The sequence below is a fragment of the Puntigrus tetrazona genome, chromosome 9 (assembly GCF_018831695.1).
Source record: "Puntigrus tetrazona isolate hp1 chromosome 9, ASM1883169v1, whole genome shotgun sequence".
Lineage (NCBI taxonomy): Eukaryota > Metazoa > Chordata > Actinopteri > Cypriniformes > Cyprinidae > Puntigrus > Puntigrus tetrazona.
The window spans coordinates 3,493,045-3,514,061 of NC_056707.1; the positions used below are offsets into that span (position 1 = coordinate 3,493,045).

The following is a 21,017-nucleotide window of genomic DNA, read 5'->3' on the forward strand; positions in this document are numbered from 1 at the left end:
GCAGTACACTGTACACCCACACCTCTCTCAACATCACACACACACACACACACACACACAGCAGAAGCTCAAACAATGATGGCTGCTTCTCTTCTGAGAGGACACCACCAGCGTTTCTTCACAGTGAGTGATATAACAGACGGACATCCTGTGAGTGAGGATATCCAGCCTCAGTGCACTCTGGCACATGTCTACAGTCTTTGAACCACACACACACACACACACACACATACACACACCAAGTTCCCATGAGTCTGTGTGTATTCACGTCTAAGTCTAAGTCACCACCAGAATATATAAACCAAACAACACACACACACACACACACACACACACACACACACACAGTGTAGTATGAGAAACATAAATAAACTTTTTCAAGACCTGTTTTAATTTCTATTTGGGCCATTTTGGACAGTGTTATTTTAATATTACTTATATACTACTTTAGTATTAATATTGTGAAATTATTTTTTTCCGTTTTCATTTTTAAGTTTAATGTTTATTACTGTCTTTTTATTAAATTTTTTTCTTGTAAAGTTTTGTTTGAAAATATTTTTGTTTTAAATTTGTTATTCACTTATATTTATTTATTCCCGTTTTAGATTCAGTCATTCATTGATTTTATATATATATTAAATATAAATAGTTTCTTAAGCTATATATATATATATATATATATATATATATATATATATATATATATATATATATATATATATATATATATATAGCTTAAGAAACTATTTATATTTAATTTCAGCTTTATTTAAATTAACAAAAATATTGTAATATGGCACCATAAACTTCTCCATGAAACACTGTAGTGGAAATTATATTTGAAGCACTTTTTTAATGGCTGTCTCTTTTGTCTTGCTCATTATAATTTTTACAGTTAGCATTTTACATTTCAATTATGTTTTTTACGTTTATTCTTTTTTACGTTTATTCATCATTTTATGAATGACAGATTGATCGGAAATGGTTCACAATAAATTATTCTATTTACAAGTGATATTTACCTTAATTGAATAATTTGTTTCGCAATACATGTGTGCTATTTAAGGCTCTTTTCTGTTGCCACCTTGTAAACTACACTAACTAAAACAAAAGCAATTTTTGAGTTGTTTCAGAATGGTTGGTTGTACAGAAATGATGCCCACGACTATTAGACGGCTGTAAGTCATGTAAGTCAAAATAAAAAAAATGGATTTTTGAAGAATGACCATTTGAGTGAAAAGTTGACATTTTTGCCAACCTCTGTGATACAAAAGTGCCCGTAGTTGAAGAAACATTATTCATATTTATTCAGTTAAATCTATTTTAAGGTCATAATTTGAGATTTGATGATAAACATCTGCATTTACTGTATTGTAATTTATTGAATGCTGAATGGTATTTAGTGGTCGTCTTGACTCTGAAGTGCATCTGGGTCAGTGCTGGAGGAGAAACACTTCACCTCTCTTGCAGGGTGCGTTGACCTTGTAAAAAGACGCTTTAAGCAACATGTGTTCCTTCAGTGGGGCTTCGAATGAACTGAGTAACCCCCCCCGACCATCTACAAGTTGAATAATTCAAGGCCACGAACGTGTTCGCTTCTTCGGCATCTTTTCAAGGCCAGTAAAAGAAAGGTGCTAAAGAAGGTAGCTGTTTCCTAGTTGGATTAAACACCAGCAATAAGAAAGTCTGTCTGAGAGACGAAACCCCTGCATGACACAATTACAGACAATCAGAACAAATAAAAAAACCTCAAAAGTGATTTTACGTTTATGGGAAGCGCTTTAAATGTAATATAATAATAATGTTAAACGTAATATAATTATTAAATATAAAAGTAAGCATAAAATGTCACAAATTGGTTGAAATAAATGCTACATTGTCATTCAGTGTAACACAATATTTATGTAAAAATTCAAACAACATGCTTATTCTGACTTGTACATATTAAAATATTAAAATATTGAAAAAATAAGAAAACATATTAAATTTTATCTTGTTTTAAATGAGTAAAAATGACAAATGGGTAAAATAAGTGGCAAAATAGTGGCAAATAAAAACAACAATTTTAAAAGAAACAACAACAATTTAAAGCAGTTTTAACAATTTAAATTTTTTTTTATATATATATTAATATAGAGAAGTACCAATAAAATTTCACTTTAGTTAAGGTCATGCCACAGAAAACTATCTAAAACTCTAATTCACTGCACATGGTAGAAACAGCTTTTATCCAAGACCAAGACGCATCAGTCTTTCTTTCTTTCAGCTGAAGAGAAATTTAATTCACATTTGTTGTTAATTATCCCTTTAATAAGCACTGGAAATGTTCTCCTTTATGTTAATTTATAGAACTGTAAAGAGGGCAGAATTAGCTTGAATAACATGAATAACAGTGTGCATTGTGCTGCATTGCTTTCCCACAATGACTGCTAGAGCTTTTTTTTTTTCTGGAGGCTGAGAGAAAACTCTGCAAATCACTAAATGAGGCAGAAATTGAACAACACAACTTGTGGCATGACAGGATAATTGCAGGCCTGGTTTTCTCCGCCAGGGACTTTAATGAATATACGTTTGAGAAAGAATGCGGAGATGTCCAAGTGACTAGAGATGACTGATGTTCTTCTGACCCATATCACATCAACACCCGAGCACGAACATGTGTGTATTTAGGCATTTCACCGCTTTAAAAGTGAAGTGTGTCTTTTCTGTGCCGTTAGAATCAATAAACACAATTGCCAAAATAACAGTGTTAGACTAATGTGATTTTTTTTTGCTAGCAGTTGAAACACAGATGTATAACATAAATCTGATGTTACTCTACTTAATATAAATGTAGAAAGTAACACGGCCATAATTTCTGCAATAAAGTTTATATTTATTTTAGTGCTGTCAAATGACCGTGATTATTTGCATCCAAAATAAAGGTTTTTGTTTATATAATATCTATGTGTGTGCTGTAACATGTTACTTAATGTTAATGTAAATGACAACTAAAATATTTGAGTTGCCTCAACAAAAAAAAAAAAAATAGGTGGCGGGATAACAGGTTATTTTAAGTTGAAACAACTATTGTTTTTTGGCTGAATTGTAAAACTATTTGTAATCTAATGAAAAATGGAAGCTCTCCATTTGCTCTCGGGCACTGGGTTCACAACACTATCAAAATAAAAGTCCTTCTTACGATACTTAGAAACACAAACACACAGGTCGATAAAATAGCCATTCAGCCAACCACTAAAAAGTAATGACAGACAACACTACGCCTAAAGCCCCGACATCGGCTGAGTCTATGTTTTGCTGCATCGAGCTGGTCGTGATGGTCAAACAAACAGAACAATGTTTTGATATCATCCAAAAACCGCACAATGTTTATACCTTTGGACGAATCAACCTACAAATTGTTTACTTAACGGCAAACAAGTATTTTAACACGTCACCTTTGTTCCGTTTGAACATTTAGTCTGTGCCAGACATAATAATACTGATTATGTTTAATAACGGGCAAAGTCATGTAAACGCCTTCAACCCTGTTTTTACTGGTGAAGAGTCACAATACAAGATGAGGGCAAACTATATTATTTTCAAAACAACATTGTGATGGCAAAATAAAGCCACTGTTTTTACAATTAATTGTTAAGTGCCAAAGAAACCAGTTTAAAAATATAAAAAGCTTTAATGAATAAAAACAGTTAATTCTGGTTATTACATGTTAATAAATGTAACAATTTATTTTATACATTGTTTCATTTTATGGTAGCAATAAACTCATTCTAGGTCGTGTGTTACAGTGTAAGCTCTCTTAACTTCTAAACTGAAACTGCATTAACCTTGTTTTGAAATCACATCAAGGACTTGCTTTAAAAGAATCTAAGCTCAGTCTTTTTTTGCTGAATGCGTCAGGCTTTGGCTGCTGTGGTGAGATTCATCATTTCTCTAGACAGAACATAAGACCTGCGAGGCATTTTGTGGCAAAGCTGCTTCTGCACAACTGTGCCAGGAAGTTGGGCTCGGATGGGCACATGGAGGCCAATGCATCAAATCCTGCCCAAAATAAACCAAAAAAAAAAAAAGAAGATGCTCCCATTATCGAGCTACCGAGAAAACAAATGTCCCGTGGGCTAAGCCAAAATGTGATGCGATCAAACGTGATCATCTGTGTGGTATATGATCAGAAAACAGACAGAAGTACGGCCTGGATTTACATTACATGGGATCTATAGTGACCACAGTGCTAAAACTGTCCAAAAAGAACCATAACATTAGCCCAAACAACATAGGCAGTATATTTCTAAAGCCATGCCATAGCTTTCATTTGAGGAAAGGACTATTAAGGCAAGGCCAGTTTATTTATATTGCACCTTTTATACACAATGGTCAAAGTGTTCTATATAATAAAAAATAAAATAACCATAAAAAGTAATCACAACAACAAAACTTAAAGAAAAAAAAAAAAAAGATTTTAAATGAAATTAAAACAGCTGAAATAGAAAATGATTATAGATCAAATACAGTGGAGTCGGTTTGAATTCAATCAAATATTATGCAGCTAGAAAAATGACCAAAGACTAAAAATTGTTAGTTATTAATTTTAGTATATATATATATATATATATATATATATATATATATATATATATATATATATATATATATATATATATATATAAATAAATAGAACTGCAGCATTTGTTTTGTTCTGATTTGTTTCTGTTAAATATTAGTTAAATATTTAGATTATAACACTCCAGATGTATCAATTTGAGATGAAGAAATTAATTTCAAATGAAATAAAAAAAAAACCCAGGGGGCCATAATGATTAAGAAACAGAAGAATCGGTGCTCCTAAAGACCTCCGTGAACAGCACACAGAGTTATCACGAACACGCTGCTCCATTCTGCTAAAGTTAAAAATACCACTTTCACAGAAACTTTGCCGCACAGCTTAAACCGGTCCAGCAATTACACCTTGTCAGTTGTTGGCACATAATTTTCTCATCTCTAACGACACGGAGTCATTGTGTACAGAGGAGGCAGAGCGCAAGGTAACAATTACAGTGGTCAGGACGGTAAGGCGCGGGGAGGGAAGCGGCTGACAGACACTGAAACGCTGCTTTACAGTCAGCAGGAGAGGGCGAGGAGGGGACCATCATTAAAACCCATTTTCAAAGCTGTCCAGACCCCCCACGCCCTTCCCGGCTTCTTTAGAGACGGCTAATGATCGTGAACGCCGCCCTGTTTCCTCCGAGCGAACCGTTTCGGAGTCTCTGCGGACTGCGTTTGGCCTACAACTGGCCCCGTTATGAGCGTCTACTGAAAGAACGAATGCTGGGTATGATGGGCTCAGTGAGTGGGTCATTGAGAAAACAAGCCAGTCAATCAGTCGCTGTTAATCAAGGTCATCTGAGACGGGGGATATACAAAGCAAGAGCCAATTACGACGAGAATGCGAATTAGGGCATGATGAGCTGAAGAATATTGCCTGTCTTCAGTCTCCTCCAAGGCTTACTGATTCATAATTCTTCACTCGCGGGCGTCTTGTGGAAATAGGAATGATATATATGTATGGAATGTTGATGCCAAACAAGTGCTTTTGTCCGATGTACAATGGTGTTCGGGGACAGAGGGTTTGTGGTCCAAGCAGCTGAACGGCTACATTATATTGGCCATGTCCAAGATGCGGATAAATATGGTCGTCATTTCTCTACTGGAAGATGCTGAAATGTACAGTTTGGTTATTTATGGGAGACATAACTTACACTTTACAAGCAACCCAGTTATCATTATTTAAAGTGCCCCTATTATAGCTTAGGAAAGGTTCATATTTTGGTTTTGGGTGTCCCCAGCAACAGGCTGATATACACGCAAGGTCATAATATGCATCTATTTTTACCTTATTTGTTCAATGACTCCCAAATTATTCATTTCATTTTCCCAAATCCCTACTATTATTGGTGGATTTCATTTAAAGCAATGGCAGGCAGTACGCTAATGTTTCACGTCAGCATGAAACGGCTTGGGACTCGTTTTAAAAACGACTCGTTTCAATGACTCAGAGTCGACTCTTTCTTTTGAGATACAATAACTTTATACACGGTGCACTTTCAGATTTAAAACACCGCAGGATATTTTGTTATTCACTTATAGACTAATATGGAATATGATTGACGTGTACTGCCAAATGTAAATGACATGCGTCTATGATAAACTAAAATATACTTTTATGCTTGTATGTATAAGGTATTTATAACTAAGTGTGTGCTATATGTTAGTCAACACGTGAAAATAAGTGTATTTCTTTAAAGCCTGACAAAAGATTATTAAAACATAATGATTTCAAAATGTACTTTAAAAGTTGAATTTGACTTGATAGCAGTGATAACTTGCTTAAAGGTTTTTTAAATCATTTAAGCTGTGATTAAATTATTTGATGAGTTTATTAATGGATCAAAACCATGCTAATTTGCTTTAACTAATCAATTAAGATTTAAAAATATATATATATTATATATAAGGTATATAAATATATATATATATATATATATATATATATATATATATATATATATATATATATAGTTAAAGGGAAGCAAAAATCGTAGTAAAAGTAAAATCGAATACTACTTAAGGTTTAGCTAAAACAGTGTTAGGATGTACGTGAAAATATATGTAAAGTTTTTTGATTCAATAGCAGATTTTGGCAAGTTTATCCGTCTTCCCTGTAGCCGAACCATGTGCTACTGGATCTCACTACAAACAAGAACAACCGGAATTCACAAACAAGCCCAAAAAAAGTCACTTGACTCAACGCAACATGCCGGAATGGACAACTGTACTCAAAAAAGAGAGATAAAAAATGTGCCCCGCATATTTCCAGAAAATTAATTTATGGCATTCACTGCCACGTTCAAATACAGATCTAAATTACAGCTCATCAACTGAACTGAACTCCAGACGCTCTACTTTGACTATTTTGCTCAACAAGCAGCATCCACAAACAACAATCCAGCCAAGCGAAGGTCAGCAGGCCATTTCACAGGACATTTTAAATTCCCTGTGATGCGGAAAATGTGAAATGTCGCAAAAATTCAATTGAAAGTACGTGGAATGCCATGGAATACAAAATATTATTTAAATGGAAAATGACTTAAATGATAAACATGGAATCTGGGAAAAATACTAATTCGATGCAGCCCTAATATTCATTCAAAAGTCATTCGACTGTACAACTTTCGTTAACTAGAATTACAAGTTTCTGTTATGAAAAAAATAGAATCTATAAATTTGGTTTAATGGGAGGTCCAATGATGTTGATCAAACAAGATTCTCATAACCATTTCTCTGGCGCTTAGCATTAAACACTGATTCGACATCAATTATTAATGCATAGTGTGGCAAATCTTGAAGGGCGCAGGTACAGGTCCACAGTCAGTGTTTGAGAGGAAGCGTGCGAGGGACTGACCACGGGGTGACTTTATGCTACACGCCTGTGGCAGCTCCACAATTGAATCAGCTGAGCCTCTCATTCATGCATCAGTGCACAGGACACAGGATACAGAACTCTCTTAACTCAATAAGAGAACTTGTCAGACATCAGGACAGATTTTCGTTGCTGATGCTATCGTGGATTTCCCTCCGTCTATCTATGCACCTGGATCTCAGTTTCCATGTGTTTCATCTCTCCTGGTCGGGCAGGAGTCCTAACATTGCCAGATCTGATTCTTCTGATGAAAAATAGATTTGGGTTTATAGAGGAAACCTCGTAGATATCTCATTTATTTATTTACATATTATATTCTGTGTTCAGTATAACGTTTTATTTTACGCATTCATTCACGTATTTGTTTTGCATTGCGTCCTTCCGTTGAGAAGCTATTTATATTTTACTGCATTTTAACGAAAGTATTATTTATTTAAACAAAACTCTGTTGTGTGTATTGATAAAGATGTTTAGAAGATAAACAAACAATATGAAAAATGAGTATGAACCAGTCCAACGGGTTCGACCGAATCAATTTCCACCGACAACTCAAGAGCTCTCAATTCTATGACTTTCACGCTGAACAGCAATTAAATCATAAATCATTAATTCACAAAAATGATTTGTTCATCTATCAGGCACTCACACAGACCGAGATTAAATCTCTGTGATGAAGTTATGATGGACATGAAGGTCATTGTCTGCCTACGCATCACTTGAACTCTAAACACAATTTCTGCTCTATTCTTCTAACTGCGCTATTAAACTCTAATTATCATCCATTTCATCAGCCCAGATAAGACACCCTTACAGATACAGTGATGTAGTCTAATAATTATGAAAAACAAGAGAATTACCGCTGATTTCACAGGATTGCTGTAAAAACGAACAATTAAGATCCCAAATCTACATTTCATATAAATGTATAAAATATAGAATAATTATATATATATATATATATATATATATATATATATATATATATATATATATATATATATATATATATATATTTGTTTTATTGGTTTCATATTAAATATAGTAATGTTAAATATTGGAGGTTTCAAACTGATGACACAGTATATGTGTGAGTGTATATATATATGAAGCAATGAAACAAATCCCCTTGAATCAAATAAACATAATTTCATTGTATCACATTGTTATGCATGTTTCATGTTGTCTATGACCTTCCTAACTCATATAAAGCGTCTTCGGGCCAGGCAGCTGTGGTCTCCCGGTGTATGGAGATATGAGAACAGAGTATGAGAGTATTAGCTCTATATTGATGTCTGTGGGGGGGGTGAGAGGTTCAGATGCTCTGCTACACTTCAGCTCTCCCACTAAATTACAAGGCATCAGCCAAAAGATCTGTACAAGAAACACAGAGCCCAGCTGTGCTCATATCACTGCATGCTCTACTGCGCTGTCTATTCTTCACAGCCATGTTTAAAACTGTTACATTTATTTCAATTTGGCTGCATTTTATACTGTGTCAACACAAAGAAATCAACACAAAATATATTGTTTTGTGTGTTTATATGTCTATGCATACATTTGTGTGTGTGTGTGTGTGTGTATACATACATACTGTAAAACAAAAAAGTTGTTTTAAGTTGAGATAACTTGTTACCCTGTTGACAAAATTTTTGTAGTTCAGTCAACTTAAAAAAATCGGTTACTTAATGTTAATTTAAGTGACAACAAAAATATTTTAGTTAACTAAAGAAAATTAAGTTGCTAAACTTAAACAAAAAAAAATTAAGTTGCCTCAACTAAATTTTAGGCAGCGGTGTAACAAGTTGCCTATTTTTTTATTTTTTATATTTTTATATTTTTTATTTTTATATATTTATATATATATATATATATATATATATATATATATATATATATATATATATATATATATATATATATATATATATATATATTACGATGCACATATACACACACACACTATTATGTAAATAATAAAAGTTTTATTTTTATTACTTTAAGATCTGTTTTCTAAATTACTATTACTTTATTCATCAATTATGTTTATGTGTCATTGCTAATTCTAAATTATATTATTAGTCATTTATTACCTTATTTATAATTAATCAGTAGAGTGTTTTCAGCTTGTTTATGTTCATGTAAAAATATGGCATGCAGTTGCTTCCTACAATGATCATTCGGTGTAAATTGTACTTAATAATCACAATTATGATTTTTGTCATAATCATGCAGCCCTGACAGGATCTTGATATCATCTTTCTCGTTGTACATTTTTTAATATCAGGAATACTGCGCATTAGTAAAACTGAATTCACACATAGGCAGACTGTGCCATAAAAAACTTGCTGGAGAAATAGGAGGAGTGATGTTGCTACGGAAACTAAGCCCACAAATGACCGAGACTCAGAACAGCACAGATTTTTTTCTGCCTTTCGTTATTACTTTTGAAAGAAACCACACGTTTATTTTGATATCATGCCCCGATGTGCTACTCAAAGCCAAAGCTGCCACACAAGGCACTGCTGCCTCAATTAGCTTAATGAAGACAGAGTGGCCATTTACTATGGGTCGGAAAAAGATCCACAGCATACGGGGCACAAGCGAGACGCACGGGACAGTCTGTGTTCATCAAACAATGATTTAGGACAGCAGTGAGAGTCCACACGCTCTATTACGCCTGATCACAGCCCACCGACCAGCAACCTACCATCGCCAGCTAACTAGTGCTCACTCTCGCCGCACAGAGACGCATGAGAACGTTAGCTGCTCTCCGGAGAGTCACCAAGGCAAAGGGAGGCCTAATATAAACACACGTGCACTAGAGAACATAACTCTCGGAAAACAAATGCACTTCCTCAGCGCTCTGATTATTCTGCTTAGAAGAAAGCTGGGAGACGGATACTCACTGCACAAGAACTCCATGCAGTCTAAAACAGGTTATTTCTAGGCTTTGTGGTAGGCGATAAAACGATTTTTTTTAAAAGGCTAAAAATCCATCTTTGAATTACAAAAATAAACATAATAGTTTTACAATATAAAAACGGTTATTAATATATATTCACACTATTCCAGTTTATACTGATAATTTTTATCAAATAAATTAGGCCTTTGCATAATGATAATTTTAATGTAATTTTCGCTAAGAACTTCATTAGGACAAAATTAAAAGTGTTTGTATTACTTGTAAGTCATTAGAAAGCTCTATTTAGCTCTAATTTTCTTTACTGTTTTGATAAACTTAATTTTTTTTGCAAACCTTTAGCTCACATTTAACACAACTATTGAAAAAATATTATATATATATAATATATATATATACTATACTACTTTTATCTTTTTTTAATTCCTAGACAGAGGACATGTTGCATCCATCTATAACCCTTCACTGACTGATGAGAGGACAAGTGACGTGTCTGAATGATTCCTGTTGAAGGAGGCTGTATTAAGACACGTGTGGCGTGGTTTAAACTGACAGCTCATTAGCATTACAAAAGATCAGCCCCATCCACAACAGCCAGTCTCTAAATATAGCCTCTTAAATAATGTAGGGGGTGGAGAGCGGCACTCAATAATTAAGTGGATTTGTTCTGGTCAGAAAAGAGGAACTTTTTATTGTGTCACGGCTAAAGTGGGGCAAGACGGCTGAGGTGTCGTCCTGCCAAGCAGGAGAGCTGAATCAAGAGCTTCAATTACCATTCATTAAATACCCGTCAAAGACCACGTTAACATTTAATGGCTTCACGAGGGCTTAATGTGAATGTGAAATATATATATATATATATATATATATATATATATATATATATATATATATATATATATATATATATATATATATAATTTTCACTGAACTCAACAAGAAGAAAGAACAAGCAAAAGATTGTTATTATCCAAAACAGATGATGCATTCAACCGGCGGTCAGCAGACTCATATTTTCTTTACAAAATAAAAGATTTTATGTAGTTCTAAACATATGTCTCAACGTCACACAGTTAGGGTCTGGAACTGTTTTAAGAGAAAGAAAATTGCATGCAAAGTCCAGAGAAAGGTGTCCGAATTTTAATTTACTATATACCTACATGAATATAATGTGATTACAGGCCTATTATATAGTTTTAATGATAATTATTAATACAATATCAATGGACTTCAATGACATTATAATGATGCGTAAATAACGAAACTAAAAGACTACCGGTGCGTTATGAAGACAAAGGTCACAGCCTGTCCATATTCCTGAGAAAGAGCTCCTTCAACAAGTGGTCGTGACTGAATATCAACAGGTTGAAGGCTGTGTAGAGTAGAGCCGCCCGAGCCGCGTGCTCGCCACGAGAGACGGCGAATGAAGGCACGAGCGACGCGCCGTTCCCGTTCAGTCTGCGGTCATTCCAGATGTTTAAAGCTGGAAGAGCTCGTGGGTGCGTGCAGTAGCACCATCCGCCGCTTACCGGCCTGGACACGCACAGCAAAACACACACACGCACAGGCTCAAGATATGAAACAACGTGTCTTACCTTGCTTCGTATTTGCCCGGAGGTCGACACTTTCCTGATGAGTTTCTGCGGCCCTTCCTGCTCTCCCTCGCTGTCGGAGGACTCGTCCACCACCGGCCCGGAGCCCCCGACCGCCCCCAAGGCGGGAAGCCCCGAGACAGACGCCGCTGGTTTCTCCGGCTCCTGCGGGGAAGAGGCACAGCGCTCGGGGTTATTATGAAGGCGCTCCGCCGCTCCCTTCCTCTCCGCCGGGATGCGGGAGCCGGACAGCGGCTGGAACGCGGTTCTCTTGGCCGTCATGCTTCTGCGCTCTCCCGCGCCGCCGCGCGCCTCCGGACGCTCGCTCAGCGCGCTGCCGCGAACGAGCTGCCGTGAAACTTTCCTCGCCGGCTCGCGAGCATGCTCGCGTCTGAACACGGCCGCCGCTGCTTCTCCCGAGCGCTCCTCCGGCTGCGGGAGGCGGGCAGGGGCGCTGAGGAAATCTCTGTAGCAAACCCTAGCGGCGGACGGGGATCTCGCGAACTATGGCGAGGTTTAAGCAACAGATGTTTCTCCTGTAACGTTAGAGCCGACTGCAAAACCACAGCCGGGCTGAGCTTCGGAGAGCTGCCAGATAGACTGCGTTTTGGACAAAAAGTGCTGTCGGGGGACAGACATACAACCGATAGATTGATGGGGTCCGTGTCCCTTTTACAGAAATTAGCGACCGAGTACAAAAGCAGGCATAATACAAGCATCAAGCAACAGATACATACTGTAGAGAGACTTCTTTATGACAAAATACTTTTTTAGTAATATTAGCCTTTAAAATATTAGCCATGATGGGTTTTTTTTATTTCTACAAGCTATTCAATCTGTTTTAATTATTATTTTTGTTATCAATATGCGTCGCTAAGAACTTTAAAGGAGATCTTTTTTTACAAATTTAACAGATTTTCAGATTTCCATACATCAATGGAAAGCTCATTTATTCAGCTTTCAGAGGATGTATAAATCTGATGTGGCTATATATATAAAAAAAAACCTGACCCTCATGACTGGTTTTGTGGTCCAAGGTCACATCAGTAGCCTATGTTGCTAGGATTTGTTGTTGGCCCTACGGTGGAATTCGTGGCAATAATATATATATATATATATATATATATATATATATATATATATATATATATATATATATATATATATATATAGTAGATAGCAACCTATGTACAAAAAAGTTAGATTAGATTACACTAAACACAACAGAAACCCCGTCCGCGTGAGACGGTAACCATAGTAACCGGACGTGTATCGACAGTACACCCACATCACAAAACATAATTAGCCTACTGTATTTCTCTCTTTAGTACTCATTTACATGTCGCATAAAGCCAGACCCGAGGTTCAACTGGAGCCAAAATCATCAGGATCCCCACAAACGAATGTTCAAGCTATTAGTTTAACTTAAAACGCTCGTTCTTACGGTCACATACATTACAGACGCAACCTTAGCCGCCTAATTAAGCAGCTGACAGATGTTAAATAATCTTCTTAACAGCTGACCTATTGATTTAATAGATCATCGGTCCAAATATTCTTATACAAAGACCTCCCTGTTTTTATTTCAAACCATTCCAGGTCACCAAAACACGTCTCCAAATGCGATTTAGGTTACTTCCACCACACCATCTGTGTGAAAACGGGCCACTGCGGTCCGCGCGCTCCCTCTCAACTTGAAAACGGCGAAGAAAAGCTAACAGCGAAGATACCCTTCGGAGCGCTTCCTTCTCGGTCGCGTATTAAAACGAATAAACGCTCACAGAAAAAGTTACCGCTTGTCGGTTCGCTTCCGATCCTGCTCCGTGCCTAAGTCAGCCCCGTCCCGAGGTCGATCGGTTTGTAAAGGAATGCGAACGGCAGCTCGACGGAAGGAAGAACGGGATCCATCGCGTATCGGAGAAACGATTAAGACGCGGTCAAAGATCAAGCGCTTGCTAACGTCCCGCTATGATAGCGCGCGCTCGCGGTCACCGAGGACCTCCCCGGTGTGTGTGTGTGTGTGTGTCGGAATAGAAAATGTGCAACAGACAGTACTGACCAGTTCTTCCCAGGCAGGGCTGCGAGTGTACTGGCAATCATCTTCCATATTCTCCCACAGTCCCTGGGCTCGAGATCTCTCCGCGCGCGCTTCAGCACAAATCAAGCGCTACTTTCACTCGTGTAACCGGGCATACGCTTCGAGCCTGTTACACCGAGTGTTGTTTCCCTTTCTCCACTCCTCCCTGCTCTATGAGGGTCTCCCGGAGGCTGAGCCTCCTTCTCTCCACGTGATAAATGTCAAATCCCTACAAGGAGTTGGAGCGCGGGCCGTGACGTCACGGAACCTGCTTTTTACACACCATGTCGTGTTTTAAAGACTTAAAGACGAAAAAACGGGATTTATGTGTACGCCGTTACAGACGCTTTTTATTTACTTTTATATATTTATTTTATATTTATAACATGCATTAGCCCATAGACGCTTCATGTGACTTCATACGAACACTGTAGTAAAATCATTATATTTTTAACACACACACACACACACACACACACACACACACACACACACACACACACACATATATATATATATATATATATATATATATATATATATATATATATATATATATATATTTTTTTTTTTTTTTTTTTTTTTTTTTTTTTTTCTATACATTTATTTGATTTTATTTACATCTGCGTGATTGTTTGCGGTTTAGACTTCTTGAGGTCATCTCGAAAACCTCCGTAGTGCAATTTTTTTCGAGATCATCTCAAAAAGTTGCACTTTGAAATCAACGCTCCTGTTTGTTCCCGTGTGTTTAATGACCGGAACTCGTAAAGCAGCAGCTCGTTCTGGAGGGAAGACGTGTTGAACGGACGGTTTCTGTCCGTTGCCTAAATGCTTCCGTCTAGAAGCTGCCCGCTGCTGGTGTGAACACTTATGACGCGAGCGTGATGAAATAACAGTGGACATATCGTGGTGTGAGCGGCATGTTTGTGATTTAACAGCACTTTTCAAAGGTTCAGGATGTATTCGCGCATTTTATTCAAAGGCACAGCAGCAGCTGTTGCTGCCAGAAGGATTCGCTACATACTGGGACCCGTGATGTCAAAAGAAGGTTGGAAGTGCAGCGCACATGAGGTCAAACTCCTCAACACCTCGTCAGGTACTGATTTCACCAACGACGAAGGCTGTTTGTCATTCTCCTGGCTTTATAGATTGTTATTACGCGGATTTACAGGATAACCCTTAACTGAAAGTGTTACGTTATTCAATCACAAGTCAAAACCCCCCCACCAAGTTCCATTTATTTAGTATTCTGTCTTCAGATGTGTGACCATGGACCACAATGCCAGTCATATGGGTCTTTTATTTTTAAATTGAGATACATCAGCTGAAAGGTGAATAAATAAGCTCGTTGTTTCTTAGGATAGGACAATATTTGGCTGAGATACAACTGTTTAAACATCTGGAATCTGAGGGTGTGAAAATAATCTAAATATTGAGAAAATCGTCCAAATAAAGTTCTTATAATAATATGTAATCAAATAATCAAATAAAATAGTATGCATATATAATAGTAATATAATAAAAAAAGTATATTTTTATATATTGATGGTGGGAAATAAATATAGAAAAAAATCTTCACATAACATGACCTTTACTTAATATCCCAATGATTTTTGCCATAAAATAAAAATCGATTTTGTCTCATTCGATGCATTGTTGGCTTTTGCTACAAATATTGGCTACCTGTGCTCCTTATGACCGATTTTGTGGTCCTTGGTTATATCGTGTTTGCATGCAGCTTTAATGTTTTAATAAATATTGAAGTTTTAAGATGCTCTGTTGACAATGGATACTCCAAACATGCTCTGTTTATGTTACTTTGCTTTGTTGTGCTATTTAATTGAATCATATTCTCCTCCACAGGCGACACTGTGAAGATAGGCGAGATCTCATATGTGCTCAAGTCTCCCAGAAATCCAGAACTTGTGCCAGTAAATCATAGTATGTGCCAGTTTTTATAATACAATCTATAATTACTCCGCTAGGACACCTGTGTGAACTTCAACAACTGTGTGATAATTTACATCCATTATAAGTCACCCAAAAAAATCGGATTAAAAGTCATCGCAAAACAGTAAATAAATGTGACATTAGTTATTATTAATGTAACATTATTATTGCTAAATAAAGCAATCATACAAAAGTGTTGAGGTGTGTATACCTGATGTTTAAAGTAAATGCACAAAACATTAAATTAACGTGATTTAAAGATCATAAATACAAAAAATGTATATGATTGTAAGTATTTAGTTAAGTAGTTGTAAAATACTTTTTAGTATTTTTTAAATCTGCCATATACAATTTTTATATATATATACAATTATATATATATATATATATATATATATATATATATATATTTTTTTTTTTTTTATTTATTTATTTATATATTTTTTTTTCTATAGTGATTGGGGCTTTGCCACAAATGATCACCCAACACCTTCGCTGGATAATGCAGAAGGATCTTCTCGGACAGGACGTTTTTCTCATTGGTCCTCCTGGTCCTCTGCGGCGTTCGATTGCCATGCAGTACCTGGTGATTTCAAACATTATCAACCCCAACCAAACCCCCCCATACTTGCTCAATTTCTCCAAAGTGCAGCACTAGATCCTTTATCGTCTTTTCTTGTTTGCTAGGAATTAACAAAGCGAGAGGTGGAATATGTCGCCCTGTCCAGAGATACCACTGAGACGGATCTCAAACAGCGCAGAGAGATCCGCTCGGGAACTGCCTTTTACATAGACCAGGCAAGTAGAGCGCTTCAGCCTTCACCCTTCTACAAAAAAAAAAAATGCATATTTAATTACATTTTTATGTATCTCATTTTTGATTGAGTTATTTTATAAAAGATTATTACTTATTTATTACTCAATAATTGGGAACACCTTTTTTAGTAGCGACTACTGAACTATTATTTGACTGTTTTCCCATGTTATGTTTTATATTATGTTTATTGGGAACAGAACTGTCTCCCGGCTCTTCTTCAGCAAGGAGGCCATCCTTTACTCAGTCTTATTGCATATGGAGATAAATTCCCATAGGATCTGAAAAATCCTCCTCTTTTCATCCGTAGTGCAGATGATCAATGATATCTACTTTTGCAGCTTTGTCTTCCCAGGGATTGAATTATTAGCCCCAGCTCCTCTGTTCTGTTCATGTATGTAATGAAAAGTTCGCTCGGTGAGAAAAATGGTGACGCGTTACCCTGGAAACGCTCTCTGAGTCTGTTTAAGTGGTGTATGGGGTCATAACCTCTGCCATCAAGTGTCTGTAGGTCCAGTGCTCCTGATCCTAAAGCGTCTCGATTAAAGGAACTGTGCCTTAAGCAGATGTATGTTAAATAGCTTTTTTTCCTAAGATTTAGTCCAAGCTTCTAGCGTTGCATCAGGTTCCGTCACTTGTGCTCGTTTTAGCTGTGTGGAGTGATGGATGGACAGCAGACGTGGACGTCTTGTTTAAAGGTGGGCTGTGTGTGGGGGCTGGGTGTTAACTAGAGCAGCTCACGGCTCTCCTGGGCCCTGCACTCATTTTCAGACCTATATAACAAGCTTTGTGTGTCAGGAAAACGACTCCCCGTTGACTCCCTTTATATTTGAATGGGAAATGTTTTAGACTGAATGAGCAACTATTCTCTGTTCAAAGGTCCGTCCGATAGCGTCTGATTTAAGCCGTTCGCTACAAGAAGGTTGTCTGCACATCATTTACATCACAGCACAACCATGGATTAGTAAAGTTTTAAATAATAGCACAAATGCTAGTAATTTAACAAGCACAAGTCTTGTAAATTACTCTCCACCCATAAATTTTGTATCTGAAAGGGAAACCACTTCGATAAGATCAGACGCTTGCACCTTACGCGGTGCATCTGCTTTCTCATAGAGTTGAATAGGTTATTGATCGTGGCCTGTGAAATGTCTCCTCTTCAATGGCTGTGCGAAGTCGCTGAATATTGGCAGGAACTGGAACGAGCTGTAGTACACGGTGATCCAGAGCATCCCAAACATGCTCAGTGGGTGACATGCATTATCATGAGGGGATGGTCGTGGATGAGCCTCAGGATCTCGTCGCGGTATCTCAAAATGGCGTCAGTAAAATGCATCTTCGTTGTCCGTAACACATGCTGCGCATGCCATAACCCCGCCGCCACCACGGGCCGCACCGTCCACAACGTTGCCCTGTACAGTGAAAACCGGGATTCATCCGTGAAGAGGACACCTCTCCGGAGTGCCAGACGCCATCGAACGCGAGCATTCGGTTACAACGTTGAGCTGCGGTCGGGGTTTGAGACCCCCATGAGGACGACGAGCATGCAGATGAGCTTCCTTGAGACCGTTTCTGACAGTTTGTGCAGAAGTTCTTTGGTTATGCAAACCGATTGTTGCAGCAGCTTGTCCGGGCGGCCGGACTCAGACGATCTTGGAGGTGAAGATGCTGGTCCTGGGCTGGTGTGGTTATATGTGGTCTGCTGTTGTGAGGCCAGTTGGATGCACTGCCAAATTCTATGAAACGCATTTGGTGACAACTTACGGTAGAGAAATGAACGTTCTATTTCCGGCATTTCACAGCTCTGGTGGACATTTCTGATGTCAGCATTCCAGTTGCATCTTGTGCTTTGTGATAAAACTGCACATTTTAGATTGGCCAGCCTGAGGCACACCTCTGCTATAATCATGCTGTCTAATAATCAGCATCTTGATATATAGTAGTGCTGCCAAATCGATTAATCGCAACAAAAATAAAAGTTTTTCTTTGCATAATGTGTTTGTATTTTTTTTTATTATGTATATATTAAAATGCACACATGCAGTATATATTTTGAAAATATTTACAGTGAAATGCATTTATATATTTATTATATTTGATATTGTTTGATATTATCTAAATATATTTAATATATAAACAACAAACTATTATTAAATATATACATGCATGTTTTTGTATTTATAAATACATAATAATTATACACAGTATACAAATATATTATGTAAAAAAAAAAAAAAAAATTTATTTGCAATTAATCATGAATGACAGCACATCATTTTTGTTTGTTTGTTTTTTTTCCAATTGATAAAAATGTGTATATAATTCTACTTTTAGGTAACCATAATTATGCATCAACTCCAATTTTATTTAATGAACTATTTATATTAAAGTACAGTCATTATCCTTCTCCCCGACAGCTGTCACCATATCATGTATTTTAGCACCTATCAGACCTACAAGCTTTAAAATGAACCCTTTCTTAATTCTACACAATATTACACTATGTTCTGCTCTTCTGTATCACACCGCAGAACATATGAGCATTATTGTGTAGGACGTCAAGGGAAAGTTACTTGTGGTCAAAACAACTCTTTCCTGTTTGGCTTTTCTTTGTGTGCCTTATTGGGGTCAATCAGGTCAAAAGGCATTTAGCTCCGCTATTTACAGTTTGCTGTGTCATTGACAAACGCACTGGTCTGAGGTTTTTACTAGTCTTTCTAGTCTGCATCACAGGCATTTCTAGTAATTACGTGATTATGGTATTCTGATTGGATATGGGTCCGAGCTAAATTTGGACCATCTGGCGACATATTTATAGGCCCTGTTCCCACACAATCAGGCATGTATTTACATGTTAACCTAATTATATGGCGACTTGTTTTGTGGTCATCAGAGCAGCCCAGAATTTCCTGCCTTTGACGTCAATGCCGTTTGATTCTTGTACACATATGTGTGCACGGCTGCTTCTTCATAACAGACAAGATTTAGAGATTCAGACCACAAATGGGGCAGGGATCTAAAAAAAAAACAGTATTTGTCAAGAATAGAAGTGAATTGCTCTGTGAAGTGGGTGAAATGACAGATGAACACAGCACAGATAGGAAGTCCTCAAGTGTCACAGACAGATTAAATAAAAAAAAGAAAGCTGAAATTAGTGTTCGGTTGAAGTGTGCTGTAGTGTGTGTATTAAATCATCAGGAAACAAATATGTTTTTAAGCTGATTTCACAAAAGCCCAAAAGATAATTATGTGTCATTGAAAATATTTTTCACTAAACAATTTAGTTTAATATCAATATCACGCAGCGTTTGAGAGTGAGCAACTTAATCACTATTTTCCAAAAAGTGTTTTAAATGTATTTAATTTTGAATCATGAATATCGCAATGCTTTCTGGGTCTAATTCCAGCCGGCATCTGCATTTGCCGTTATATAAGGGTCTGAATATAAAAAGCCAGATTTCTTGTCACAGTGACAATAATCAATGGCTGTATGTTATATAATAATCTCTTGAAGCGTCTTGGACACATTGCCACAGTTCTTCTTGATTTAGTCCGTCTCGGTTTGTTCTGTTTCTTCGTGTGATTCCATACAGACTGGATGAAGATGAGATCGGATCTCTGTGGCGCTAAGAAAAGTCTGGATTATTTAGATAAATGGGAAAATGTTGGAAATGTTAATATTAAGTTAGCAGAAGAAAATACTAGTGTTCTAATCATTTTGTCCACCACCGTAAATATACTAAGAGATGGTTATAATGCAGATTTTGCCAAAAGACTTTTCTCAAAAATGAATAAATACAAAACGCCCTTATGCCAGCTGTGATATTTTGCGGTAAAAACGTGCTTCTCAAATACTCCTTGACACTCCAGAACAGTGACTTGAAGGTTGTTGCACCAGAGTTGGACTGAGCTTACGTCCCTGCCCTTATTCTGCACATTGTTGTCATCTAAGTCCTGTTCTAATAACCCATAACCCAAATGTGATATTCAGGATCGGTGTCTCTCTGTGTCCTTCAGTGTGCCGTCCGAGCTGCGACCGAGGGCCGGATTCTGGTGTTGGAGGGGCTGGAGAAGGCCGAGAGGAATGTGTTGCCAGTTCTCAATAACCTGCTGGAGAATCGAGAGATGCAGCTGGAAGATGGACGCTTTCTTATGTCAGCACAGCGCTACGACAAACTCCTGGAGGT

The 21,017-nt window shown here is 37.1% G+C and overlaps 2 protein-coding genes across 8 annotated transcripts in view; one reads left to right on the plus strand and one right to left on the minus strand.

Moving 5' to 3' along the window:
* dgkh (diacylglycerol kinase, eta) overlaps positions 1–14,248 on the minus strand; it is a 69,537-nt gene extending 55,289 nt beyond the window's left edge. For 3 of the 6 annotated variants that reach the window (XM_043248610.1, XM_043248607.1, XM_043248605.1), the window contains exons 1-2: positions 14,049–14,247; positions 11,993–12,154 (exon numbers count right to left, since the gene is read on the minus strand). In XM_043248610.1, the coding sequence (XP_043104545.1) occupies positions 11,993–12,154; positions 14,049–14,096 (210 nt within the window). In that variant the 5' untranslated portion in view covers positions 14,097–14,247. Of the gene's footprint in view, positions 1–11,992; positions 12,568–14,048 lie in introns of those variants that run through there. The other 3 variants (XM_043248608.1, XM_043248606.1, XM_043248604.1) reach the window with 3 other exon arrangements.
* Positions 14,249–14,880: 632 nt separating this feature from the next.
* The window catches only part of vwa8 (von Willebrand factor A domain containing 8), a 76,767-nt gene continuing 70,630 nt past the window's right edge, over positions 14,881–21,017 (plus strand). For both annotated transcript variants that reach the window (XM_043248786.1, XM_043248787.1), the window contains exons 1-5: positions 14,881–15,162; positions 15,930–16,007; positions 16,472–16,602; positions 16,704–16,814; positions 20,848–21,015. In XM_043248786.1, coding sequence (XP_043104721.1) covers positions 15,024–15,162; positions 15,930–16,007; positions 16,472–16,602; positions 16,704–16,814; positions 20,848–21,015 — 627 coding nt within the window. In that variant the 5' untranslated portion in view covers positions 14,881–15,023. The remainder of the gene's footprint in view (positions 15,163–15,929; positions 16,008–16,471; positions 16,603–16,703; positions 16,815–20,847; positions 21,016–21,017) is intronic.